Source organism: Thalassophryne amazonica, chromosome 9 (assembly GCF_902500255.1).
Source record: "Thalassophryne amazonica chromosome 9, fThaAma1.1, whole genome shotgun sequence".
In the NCBI taxonomy this organism is placed as follows: Eukaryota; Metazoa; Chordata; class Actinopteri; order Batrachoidiformes; family Batrachoididae; genus Thalassophryne; species Thalassophryne amazonica.
This window is the reverse complement of record NC_047111.1, coordinates 108,561,513-108,575,133: the sequence shown is the minus strand read 5'-3', so window position 1 is coordinate 108,575,133 and position 13,621 is coordinate 108,561,513. Positions and strand designations below refer to the sequence as shown.

The 13,621-nt window shown below is 43.9% G+C and overlaps 1 protein-coding gene across 1 annotated transcript in view; it reads right to left on the bottom strand.

Moving 5' to 3' along the window:
- Positions 1–2,482: 2,482 nt before the first annotated feature.
- acer3 (alkaline ceramidase 3) overlaps positions 2,483–13,621 on the bottom strand; it is a 44,546-nt gene continuing 33,407 nt past the window's right edge. Inside the window, exons 9-11 of the mRNA XM_034178949.1 lie at positions 7,752–7,856; positions 7,596–7,641; positions 2,483–4,322 (exon numbers count right to left, since the gene is read on the bottom strand). Of these exons, the coding sequence (XP_034034840.1) occupies positions 4,269–4,322; positions 7,596–7,641; positions 7,752–7,856 (205 nt within the window). The 3' untranslated portion in view covers positions 2,483–4,268. The remainder of the gene's footprint in view (positions 4,323–7,595; positions 7,642–7,751; positions 7,857–13,621) is intronic.

Here is a 13,621-nt window from a genome sequence, read left to right as displayed (position 1 = left end):
ATGTACCTTACATTTAGTTTTTGTTTCAGTTTAGGGAAATATACACATGAATCTTTGTAAGGAGCAATATTTCATAATAATTTAATAAATTTGAAAATGTGTCCCTCATGTCGTAACTTGGTACCCTGTTATCAAGGAATACCAACATCCATGTAAATAAAAAGACTGGCACTAACTTCTAACACCAACGCAGGGTTAAGAAATCTGTATCCTGGGGGCGTGGGGAGTAATACACTGAGGTGGCCAAATTTCTTCAGCCATTTTACATAGCAAAAACAGAACAATTCTAAGAGTATGTTGCCATTTTGAATATTCAGTGGATTTTGGATTTTCCCAAACAGCTGCCCTATCAACACATATGGATTAAAACAAATTTTAGTAAAAACAGCTTCTTTTTTTTTTTGCAAAGGAACCAATCGTCAAAGGTGATCAGAGACGCTCTGAGGCTTGTGTGATCACAACAAAGTGAACTTGTCCTTTAAGCAGAAGTGGGATGAAGTCACCATCAAGTCACTCTCAAGTCATGAATCAGCAAGTCCCAAATCATAATGACCACCAATTGTTTGTAAGCTGACTTGAGACTTGCAGAATGATGATTTGACATTGACTCGACAGTGACTTCATCCCACCTCTGCCTTTAAGTTAGCAGAGAGGACACTTAAACTTATTCCTGTTCTCAAAACAATATGTTAATGGGATTAAGTTAAAACATGTAAGAGACCAAAAACAGCAGAAGTGACTTTTTCTAATATCTTAAACTGGACTACCACTGGCTCCTCAAACATTTAAACAAACTACAACAGCTGTATGTATCATCCACAAATACATTCCACTCAGTTTTCTTTGAAAATATCAACAGACTTCAGATAAATTGGATTGCTGCGTTTACAGTGGATTTTCTTGGAATATCTGTGTCTTCATGTGAAAATTACTTTATAGCAAAGGGTTCATAGCCACCTCAACATCCAGGCTACTCAGGGAGATGGGAGTGTGAGGGAAGGCCCACCAGCAGCCAGTCAAAGACCTCTCCAGGGCTGCTGAGAAGAGGAGCCAGTGGGTAAGGATGAAGAGAAAGGACTCTGTCTGGGCCTCCAAATGAGTTGATGTCATCTAGGGAGTGAACCTGGAATGCTGGAATTCACTGGTGAACCTTCTGGAGGTGCCGTGGGCCTAAAGCCCCGTTTACACATAGACGGTTTTGTCGGCGGGTAGTACGTAGACTGAAGTTCGCGGTAGTTCCGGCTGTTTTTGCGGTGGAAAGGGGTGGAGCATTTCGCCGGCGTTTTGACCGCCATACTATCCACAAATGGGTGATTCTTTAACTACGGGCACTATTGGCCTTGTAAATGTAATTTCCACCACACCATTGCCTTACAATATAAAGCGCCTTGGGGCAACTGTTTGTTGTGATTTGGCACTATATACCTGTGCTCTGATGTCACTGTTTATCTCCATAGAAACTACCCAAACAATCTTTCATACAAACTGTTTAAAGGGACATTACAGTGTTGTGGTGGAAATTACGGCAATAGTGTGGGACAACTACATTTTGTTTAAATAAATCACAACAGTTGTATGACATTGAATACCCCAATTATGTTTTGATTATTTTACTGATATTTTATTCAGAGATATTTTAAAACATTAGAAAAAGCGTTTCTTTACCATTCATTTTTATCATTGAAGATCCTAAGTCTGGGTGTGGGACAAGCACAAAACGGCAATATTTGCATATAATGATGCTGAAAAAGTCATCATAGACTACTAGAACAAATTTCTTAACACACTTTCATTGTAAAGATAACTATAAAAGTGTGAAATTTCCCCTTTTTTCTGTTTTTCATACAATATGATCAAAGGACATAATAAGTGCCTGTAGTCTAAGAATCACCCAAACAGGCGGATAAAACGCCTCTAAATCCGCCGAATAAAGCAGCGTTTTGACGCCGTAGCATCCGGCACACGTCACGCAACGGGGGTTAATACCCAGTTCTATCCTTTAGAATCGCAGGTTAAGACGCGCGTGAGAACGGCGGTGTTCTGCTTCCTTTCCCCCTCCTCAACGTGTTGCTCCGTCTCCACCACAGGCCTCCCATCTGCTTCTGAACCAGACCTCTTGGTTTCCTCCTTCTTTAAGTCCTTGCCGCTGCCAACTTTCTTTTAGGAGGCATACTGGAGCTTCTCTGCAAAAATATCTGGAGCTGGCCTCGAGTGAGAGGCCTGCATGCAGCGCGCTAGCGTTTTTATACTGACCGCCGCCTATCGGCCGTTTGGAGCGCCATTTTAACCGGGAGGTGGCGTTTAGAACGGTGTACTGTCCGCTAACGCCGCCGTTTTGTCTGCCTCTGTCGCCGGTTAAAATGCTGTTGTGTACGCCGATGTGGGCTCTATCTCCATTTTATACGCCGTTGATTAGGGATACAACTGCGGCACTACAGGAAGGGACAGGATGAAATGGCGATTAAAAAGTATCAAACGCCGTTGTTCGCGTTGTCTCTGTTGTCACGCGAATTCTCCGGGAGCGCTCCCGAAATTATTCGACATGAGTAATTTTTTTGACGATTCCCGGTGAAGCTGGAACTAAGCCACGCCCCCTAGCGGCAGTGTTAACAACGGCATTTGATCCCTAAGACGGCCCGGAGGAGCCAAAAACTCTTCGGGGATGCTTCCGGGAGCTCTTACCGTCTATGTGTAAACGGGGCTTAACAATGAAACACCCAAGAAGGAGGGCACCCGCTTGACAACCCAAAGGATGCCATCACCCAATTGACCATGCCACAGACTTTCACCGATGCCTCACTATTTTATTTATTTATTTTTTTAGGGATAGCAACATCTAGTCCTACACAATAGATCTATAAGAAAAGTATTTAACAGGTGTTGTGATTCACCTGTGGAGCTCAGCAGAACAGGAAATAAACAGAGCTGCGAACATCACAGCCTTGGCACCACGTCGCTGATCACAACTGCAGACATGTCAAAATGATTACAGATATCCACACAAATGGATATTTGTCATTATTTCATCTGCACTATTTTTCATTGGCATCATCATTAAGGATTACGCAACAGTATTGCGCAATCCATATCATGGCATACTGTAAGAACGGTGACAAGTATGACACTGGTGTACCACCCACCCCTATAATCCGGCATGTGATACACGGATCTATTTTTGTGAATGATAATGGTTTTCGTTTTCTCCATTAAAACGGGCCTCAATTTTGCTAAACATTATCACGGACGCAGATTCAGATCTATAACAGCCGAGTGGCGGATTGAGAAGTTTGGAAGACGAGAGGCGCATTTCCATAGTGCAAATGAGTTAACCTGAATTAAGTTTTACTACTGCTGCAGCACTCTGCTATGCACAAAATAAACTTTTTACAGTTGGCATCTAAAGTAAGCAGGAATGAAAATGCAGAATGCATTTGGAAGCAACCCCCACGCGGTGCTCCACAATGTAACTATAATAAACACTGTATCACCTGTTTGCGTGGAATCGCATTCTTTCACACGGTTTGAACATTTTTAAAGCAGTGCAACATTTGCATGTGAAGAAAATGTAACTGCAGTCTTGCCACATCTTAACAGATGAATGATTAAGTCGTAGGTCCATGCAAAAGAATGAGGATTTCGTTATGAGAGATGAGCTGCCACAAGTTTTCACTTCGTGGCTGGCAGTTGCTGTGCAGTGAGCACATCTGAAAACAACAAGAAACGCCTCACATGGGGTGCAAAAACACTGTCTTAAGTCGAGCTTTCTCAGCTACTTGTGAACTACACATTCAGTAAGCAGCAGGATTTGTTGTTTAAGACAATAAAATGTTAGTGCACTGAGCAAAAACAACAAATATACAAATGTGATGTGTAAATAAATGGCACATTTCCCTTTATCCAAGCTTTTATTAAAACATGACCCTTAACCCCTTCAATGTCTTCCACAGTATTATTACAAGTGAACAACACATGATATTGTGGCCTCAAAGTGAATGAGCACTTTAAAAAATGCTCTTCAATAATCACAGAAAAACTAAGTTAATAAAATATGACTGAATAAAACCTTCCAGTTAGTAAAAACTGTTTCAGTGCTTTTCTCTACTTCACAGTTCTCCATAGTGCTGAACTGAAGGGTCCCCAGTGTGATACTGTGAGGTTCACCTGCCCTCGGGTGCGGGCTGAGTCCCTAGCAGTATGGCAGAGCTTCAGTAAGTTCCGGTGCTGGTGGTCACAGTCACTGTCCTTCGCTTGGTCCTCATTTCTTCATTTCAGCTCATCTTCTGGGGTTCAATGTGCAACATGGGCCACACTCCAAACAGAAACTACACACAAAATAGCATTAAATTCTGGTTTTCAGAATCAAGACTCAAGGTACACTGAGCTGGGTCGCTGGCTCAGTGATGGTTAGACACCCAATCAAAACACAGAATAAATACCAAAAAGCACCAGCATTACTGTAAGCGATACTCGCCTTTCCTTTTTGATATACAGGGTGACCCCTCCCCCCACAAAAAGAACCCATAAAAGTTGTATCAAGCGCAATCAGAGATTTCTGACATCCACCAATCTGGATCTGGATCACCTCCAAATTTCAGTGGAGTCTCCCATGCCCTAATATCTCTCTGTGGTGCAGATTTGGTGAGAATATGTGAAGTAGTTTTGATGTAATCCTTAAAAGCCTATATGAAGTAAAACTTGATCCAGAATCCAGATCACCTCCAAAATTCAGTGGAGTCTTCCATGGCCTAATATGCATCTGTGTTGAAAATTTCATCAAAATCCGTGCAGTAGTTTAGATGTAAACCTATTAACAGCCAGACAGGCAGACAAATAAACAAACACCAATGATTTTTTTACGTCCTTGGCGGATGTAATAAATCCTGCAAAGGTCAAGGCAATTTCTTCAATAATCAAATTTTGGAACAATTGTCTTCCCCAACATGTCTAGGTCAAACAAGGAAAAGACATTTTGCTTGGGACCGAGTTCACCAACAAATCATACCATTTGGGGCATAATTTTGAAAGAACGCGACTTTTATGCAAAGCCACCAAGATAACAAACTTTGGGGAATGATTGTACACAGACTGAAGTTTAAGTCCTTTGAAGGTTTAATACAATTTTTATAGGGTTTTTTTTTTGGGGGGGGGGGGGGGGGGTCACCCTGTACAACATTTATCTTTCAGTACAGGCCAGTTGAAAGTGATCTCATTTCCTTTGAGATACTGACTTCTGGCTCCAAACCTCTGTATTCATGTGTCATAAAAGCAACAACTCAAAACACATGGGCTCAATAGATTGAACTGGCACTGGCCTACACAGCACCAGTAAACCGAGACTGTACCTGAACATTGTAGGTTTCATCTTTCATATTGCTCTGACTTTGGCATTAATGGATTAATTCTTTGATGTGCATGAAAACCACTAAGAGATTAGTGCATGTCAATAATTTGTCACCTGTTTTCCTGTGTTGAGAGCAAAGCAGATTTAGGAACAGCTTGATGTTTTGTGTGTGTGTGTGTGTGTGTGTGTGTGTGTGTGTGTGTGTGTGTGTGTGTGTGTGTGTGTGTGTGTGTGTGTGTGTGTGTGGTCATTGTAGATGCAACATCCTGGAAACAATCTCTGCTAAAAAAAAAAAAAAAGATCGCGGATAACTTCGACACTGGATATTTTACCATTTTATTTTGACCACCAGGAGGACCCAAGCGTCAGAAACTAGTGTAAGTGATACTGTGACAATGACTCTGAATATCAACGTGAAACGTGATGTACAAGGTCACCTCACTAAAACCTCAGATATGCTTGATATTGGGCACATTTCAGTTCTAATTTTGGCCATAAAGGTGTAGAGTATCTGAAAAACAGTGTATGCATGAAATATATAAATTCCTCATGGATTGTGACCACACTTGATACTGCAGATTATGCCTTGCATAAGTTCAAGGTTGGGCTCAGCGATGCAAGTCTGGGAAAGTATTGCTTTTGTTTAAGGGCGATTCTTCAACCACCAGCACTATTGGCCTTGTAAATGTAATTTCCACCACACCATTGCCTTACAATATAAAGCGCCTTGGGGCAACTGTTTGTTGTGATTTGGCGCTATATACATGTGCTCTGATGTCACTGTTTATCTCCATAGAAACTACCCAAACAATCTTTCATACAAACTGTTTAAAGGGACATTACAGTGTTGTGGTGAAAATTACGGCAATAGTGTGGGACAACTACATTTTGTTTAAATAAATCACAACAGTTGTATGACATTGAATACCCCAATTATGTTTTGATTATTTTACTGATATTTTATTCAGAGATATTTTAAAACATTAGAAAAAACATTTCTTTACCATTCATTTTTATCATTGAAGATCAAAAGTCTGGGTGTGGGACAAGCACAAAACGGCAATATTTGCATGTAATGATGCTGAAAAAGTCATCATAGACTACTAGAACAAATTTCTTAACACACTTTCATTGTAAAGATAACTATAAAAGTGTGAAATTTCCCCTTTTTCTGTTTTTCATACAATATGACCAAAGGACATAATAAGTGCCCGTAGTCTAAGAATCACCCTTAAATATGGTTTGATTCTCTATAATGTGATTCGGAATTTCTGCCATGCTAACCGCCAACGTGTTAGTTTGCAACCGAAAGTAGTGGTTGCTTGGGGGAGGAATTCTAAGTGTAGCTTTTTAAAAGAGTTTATGTATATGTATATATATATATATATATATATACATACACATACATACATACATACATACACACACACACACACACACACACACACACACACACACACACACAACAAATTACAAATTGACTGCTCATTCATTCATTTTCTATTCCAGCTTACTCTAATCAAGGGTCACAGGGGCTGGAGCCTATCCCAGTAGTCACAGGGCGAAATGTGGGGTACACCCTGGACACACCAGTCTGTTGCAGGGCCACATACAGACACATGTACGGTCAATTTAGACATCAATTCACCTCACCTGCATGTGTGTTGAAGTAGGAGGAAGCCAGAGCACTCGGAGGAAACCACACAAACACAGGGGAGAACATGCAAAATCCATACAGAAAGGACCGGGTGGGAAGCAATCCCACGACCTTCTTGCTGTGAGGCAACAGTACTAACCACTAATCCACCATGTCACTGATTGATTACTCAGGACATATTAAACTACTGACAGAGTTTTATTATGTAAAGGATTCTAAATGACTGATTGAGATCACAGCTTAAATATCAATTTACAAACTTGGAATCTGCTGGATGAGTACCAATGTTTTGCCCAAATCACTGTTGTGTTTTCAGGTCTGTATTATATACAGTAAATGGATCTGTTTGCAGTCACATTGGCTCACAGTTTGCATGCTGAAAAGATCACTTAACAAATGGCACAAAGTTTATTTTATTGAACCTTTAGCTGAAACAAAATGATGAAGTTGAGCTTCCAGTGAACAACTATGGAATGCCCACATCAGCACACCACTTTTCATAAAAAAAAAAAAAGTTTTAGCTGTTCAAGTGATTTGTAATGTGCCTCAGTTACAGGCTGATATTGAAAATCAAACCATCACTAAATCGGTACATACCTTCACCTTTGGTCTGTACTTGAGGTAGGTTGACCTGATCTGAAGGCTAAACAAACAGAATACTTGCTGTTATCTATTTTATTTAATTTTTTGTATGAATATGTGAAATAAAACTCACTGCAGCTGTAACCTGGATCTACTGACACAGAAACTTGCCTGAGAAGTATGTGTAGGTATGATCCCAGGCCTGTGAGAATGTGCCACCAAGCATGGAACTGTGTCACTACTCCAACACCAGGGGGCAGTATTTGCCTGCTGGCTCTGAGAAGACAAGAAGGCTTTAACAAAATAACTGATGACGATGACTAGAAAGCACTAAAAGGGCACATCTGTGATAATACCACTGTGACTGAGACTTCAAAAACCCAGGAATTACTAAATTAATGTTGCATTTGTAGGAAGAAGTTTTCTCATTGTTGCAAAATGTGATTTTAAAAGAAGGATCTCTGAAACATATCTACATCTGGGGCCCATTCCATGAAGCAAGCCCAGAAAAGTGGCTTTTAATGTGAAACACCGGACTTGAATAAGCCTAGCAAAAGCGGTTCCATAAAGGTCGAGCCACGTTCATGCATTTAAACTAAGTCAAGACAGGTTCAGTCAATCACACTAATTGCATGCGCATCCATTCACAGGCAGCCCATGAGGTCGAACACTGATCGACTGGATTCACAATGGCAAAATGTAAAGAGGGAGCAGCAATGTTCAATGCCTCAGAGCAGCACTTATAATGGAGACCTATGAGGAATTTAAACATCTAATAAGGAAAAGAGGTAACATGGCACCAATAAATAAACTCAGAGAGAAAGGCTGGCATTGACTAAATGCTTACGATTAACATACTAGTGCAATGCATTCTGGGTAAAATGTACTGAGAAATAAATGTGTCCTTCTTCCTGCAGACTGCAATGCTTTATGCTACTACTGTGGTGAACATGTTGAAGTTTTTTAGATCTTGTTAAAATTATGTCCATAGGTGTTTTTGATGTCTAAATTATGAAACAACATGACACCATAAGTGAGTGGTTGGGTTATATTATGAACTTCAAAATGCTGAGCTTCGTGTTGTTTGAGAGTCGTGATGTTGGAGTGAAATTTCTCCCGCATGTTCACAAAAAGCAGAAAATGTCATAATTAAATTTTTGTCTGGAGTCTGACTTGTTGTGCTTTTCAACCTTTAAATTAACGTATCACTCCATAAAAATTTTAACTTTTTTTTTTAATTCAGTGATACATTTAAAAAAATTAGTGTTTTCAGACTGTTTTATTACGGCGTGATACCTTAGTTTAAAGTAATTTAAACTAAGGTATCACGCCATAAAACAAATTAAAGCTTCTTTAGGGAGTGATATGTTAATTTAAATAACTTTAAGCTATGCATCACTCCATAAAGCAAATTTAAAAAATATTGAGCGATGCATTAATTTAAACAACTTTAAGCTATGTATCACTCCATAAAAAAGTTAAAACATTTTTATGGAGTGATATGTCAGACTCCAGAAAAAAAATTCAATTACATTGTCCACTTTTTGTGAACAACAGGAGAAATTTCTAGGACTGTACCAATTTTACTGATTATTTTATCAGTACATTCTACCCAGAATGCATTGCATTGGTCCAACTTGTAGTGGTGGCCAATAATTGTTCACGTTTCGGCGTGTGCATTGGTATTCCATTCCATTCCATATTATTTAATAGTGAAGATGGTTTTGTCTATTTGACTCTTTTACCTATAGAAGTTTTTCTTTCCTTTTCTTATTGCTCCAATAACCCCAGATCAAATTCCTTGTAACTTGGCAATAAATTAAATTCTGATTTTGATTCAAACTCAGCTCAGATTGCAAGGCCAGTGACTTCAAACCTACAAAAGATGAACTCAAACCTGCAAAGAGTGGCACTTAGCTCTAATGGACTTTTTCTTTTTTTTTACTATTTTACATACTGTGCAATAAATAAATAAATTAATTAGGATTAATTAACTAATTAATAAGAAAGAAAGAAAAAATGCACGACACTCTACAGGGCTCAGATCTTCTCCAGATCTTTCAGGTTTGGAGTTTCAGCTCCCTCCAAAGATTTTCTATTGAGTTCAGGTCTGGAGACTGGCCAGGCCACTCCAGGACCTTGAAATGCTTCTTAAGGAGCCCCTCCTTAGTTGCCCTGGCTGTGTGTTTGGGGTCATTGTCATGCTGGAAGACCCAGCCATGACCCATCTTCAATGCTCTTACTGTGGGAAGGAGGTTGTTTGCCAAAATCTCACAATACATGACCCCATCCATCCTCCCTTCAATACGGTGCAGTCGTCCTGTCCCCTTTGCAGAAGAGCACCCCCAGAGTATGATGTTCCCACCCCCATGCTTCACGGTTGGGATGGTTTTCTTGGGGTTGTTGTCATCCTCTAAACATGGTAAGTGGAGTTGATTCCAAAAGTCTCTATTCTGGTCTCATCTGACCACATGACTTTCTCCCATGCCTCCTCTGGATCATCCAGATGGTCACTGGTGAACTTCAAACAGGCCTGGACATGTGCTGGCTTGAGCAGGGGGACCTTGCTGCCCTGCAGGATTTTAAACCATGACAGCATCATGTGTTATTAAAGTAATCTTTGTGACTGTGGTCCCAGCTCTCTTCAGGTCATTGACCAGGTCCTCCTGTGTAGTTCTGAGCTTTCTCAGAATCATCCTTACCCCACAAAGTGAGATCTTGCATGGAATCCCAGACCGAGGGAGATTGACAGTCATCTTGTGTTTCTTCCACTTTCTAATGAATAATCATAACAGTTGTTGTCTTCTACCAAGCTGCTTGCCTGTTGTCCTGTAGTCCATCCCAGCCTTGTGCAGGTCTACAGTTTTGTCCCTGGTGCCCTTAGACAGATCTTTGGTCTTGGCTATGGTGGAAAGGTTGGAGTGTGATTGACTGAGTGTGTGAACAGGTGTCTTTTATACAGGTAACAAGTTCATCCATCCATCCATTCATTTTCTTCCGCTTTATCCGGAGTCGGGTCGCGGGGGCAGCAGCTCAAGCAAAGCCGCCCAGACCTCCCGATCCACACACACCTCCCCCAGCTCCTCCGGGGGAACCCCAAGGCGTTCCCAAGCCAGGCGAGAGATGTAATCCCTCCAGCGTGTCCTGGGTCTTCCCCGGGGCCTCCTCCCAGTGGGACGTGCCCGGAACACCTCTCCAGCGAGGCGTCCAGGGGGTATCCGGAAAAGATGCCCGAGCCACCTCAACTGACTCCTTTTGATGTGGAAGAGCAGCGGCTCGACTCCGAGCTCCTCCCGAGTGACCGAGCTCCTCAACCCATCTCTAAGGGAGCGCCCAGCCACCCTGCGGAGGAAACTCATCTCGGCCGCTTGTACTCGCGATCTCGTTCTTTCAGTCCTGAGCCAAATCTCATGACCATAGGTGAGGATCGGAACGTAGATCGATCGGTAAATCGAGAGCTTTGCCCCCCTACTCAGCTCTCTCTTCACCACGACGGTCCGATACAGCGACGGCATCACTGCAGATGCTGCACCGATCCGTCTACTGATCTCACGCTCCATCTGTCACTCACTCGTGAACAAGACCCCGAGATACTTAAACTCCTCCACTTGAGGCAAGGACACTCCACCGTACTGAAGAGGGCAAAGCACCTTTTTCCAGTCGAGAACCATGGCCTCGGATTTGGAGGTGCTGATTTTCATCCCGGACACTTCACACTCAGCTGCAAACCTCCCCAATGCACGCTGAAGGTCCTGATTTGACGAAGCCAACAGAACTACATCATCCGCAAACAGCAGAGACAAGATTCTGTGGTTCCCAAACCAGACCCCCTCTACACCCTGGCTGCGCTTATAAATTCTGTCCATAAAAATAATGAACAGAACCGGTGAAAACGGGCAGCCCTGGCGGAGGCCAACGTGCACTGGAAACAGGTTTGACTTACTACCGGCAATGCGAACCAAGCTCCTGCTCTGGTCGTACAGGGACCGGATAGCCCTTAACAAAGGACCCCAGACTCCGTACTCCCGGAGCACTCCCCACAGGGCGCCCCGAGGGACACGGTCGAACACCTTCTCCAGATCCACAAAACACATGTGGACTGGTTGGGCGAACTCCCATGAACCCTCGAGCACCCAATGGAGCGTGTAGAGCTGGTCCAGTGTGCCGCGACCAGGACGAAAACCACACTGCTCCTCCTGAATCCGAGGTTCGACCATCGGTCGAATTCTCCTCTCCAGTACTCTGGAATAGACCTTACTGGGGAGGCTGAGGAGTGTGATCCCCCTATAGTTGGAACACACCCTCCGGTCCCCCTTCTTAAACAAAGGGACCACCACCCTGGTCTGCCAATCCAGAGGCACTGCCCCTGATCGCCACGCGATGTTGCAGAGGTGTGTCAGCCAAGACAGCCCCACAACATCCAGAGACTTAAGGTACTCAGGACGGATTTCATCCACCCCAGGGGCCTTGCCACTGAGGAGCTTTCTAACCACCTCGGTGACTTTGGCCTGGGTAATGGATGAGTCCGCCTCTGAGTCCCCAGTCTCTGCTTCCTCTTCGGAAAACGTGACAATGGGATTGAGGAGATCCTCGAAGTACTCCTTCCACTGCCCGACAACATCCCCAGTCAGGGTCAACAGCTCCCCACCCGCACTGTAAACAGTGCTGGTGGAGAGCTGCTTCCGCCTCCTGAGGCGTCAGACGGATTGCCAGAATCTCTTCGAGGCCGACCGATAGTCCTCCTCCATAGCCTCCCCGAACTCCTCCCAGACCCGAGTTTTTGCCTCTGTGTCCGCACGGGCTGCGGCACACTTGGCCTGCCGGTACCTGTCAGCTGCCTCTGGGGTCCCACCTACCAACAAAGATAAGTAGGACTCCTTCAGCTTGACGGCATCCCTTACTTCCGGTGTCCACCACCGGGTTCGGGGATTGCCGCCGCGACAGGCACCAGAGACCTTGCAACCACAGCTACAAGCAGCCGCATCAACCATGGAGGTGAAGAACATGGTCCAGTCGGACTCCATGTCTCCAACCTTTCCCGGGATCTGGGAGAAGCTCTACTGGAGGTGGGAGTTGAAGACCTCACTGACAGAGGGTTCCGCCAGTCGTTCCCAGCAGACCCTCACGATACGTTTGGGCTTGCCAGGTCTGACCGGCTTCCTACCCTCCCAGTGGATCCAACTCACCACCAGGTGGTGATCAGTCGACAGCTCTGCCCCTCTCTTCACTCGAGTGTCCGAGACACGTGGCCGAAGGTCAGATCAATCAATCAATCAATTTTTTTTTTATATAGCGCCAAATCACAACAAACAGTTGCCCCAAGGCGCTTTATATTGTAAGGCAAGGCCATACAATAATTATGTAAAACCCCAACGGTCAAAACGACCCCCTGTGAGCAAGCACTTGGCTACAGTGGGAAGGAAAAACTCCCTTTTAACAGGAAGAAACCTCCAGCAGAACCAGGCTCAGGGAGGGGCAGTCTTCTGCTGGGACTGGTTGGGGCTGAGGGAGAGAACCAGGAAAAAGACATGCTGTGGAGGGGAGCAGAGATCGATCACTAATGATTAAATGCAGAGTGGTGCATACAGAGCAAAAAGAGAAAGAAACAGTGCATCATGGGAACCCCCCAGCAGTCTACGTCTATAGCAGCATAACTAAGGGATGGTTCAGGGTCACCTGATCCAGCCCTAACTATAAGCTTCAGCAAAAAGGAAAGTTTTAAGCCTAATCTTAAAAGTAGAGAGGATCGGGGAGGCCATGCTTCCCGATCACCCCCCTCCAGGTCTCACTGTCACCGCCCACGTGGGCATTGAAATCCCCCAGGAGAACAATGGAGTCCCCAGTCGGAGCGCTATCTAGTACCCCTCCCAGGGACTCCAGGAAGGTCGGGTACTCTGCACTGCCGCTCGGCCCGTAGGCCGAGACAACGGTGAGAGACCTGTCCCTGACCCGAAGGCATAGGGACGCGACCCTCTCGTTCACCGGAGTGAACTCCAACACTTGGCGACTGAGCTGGGGAGCAATAAGCAATGCGACCCCAG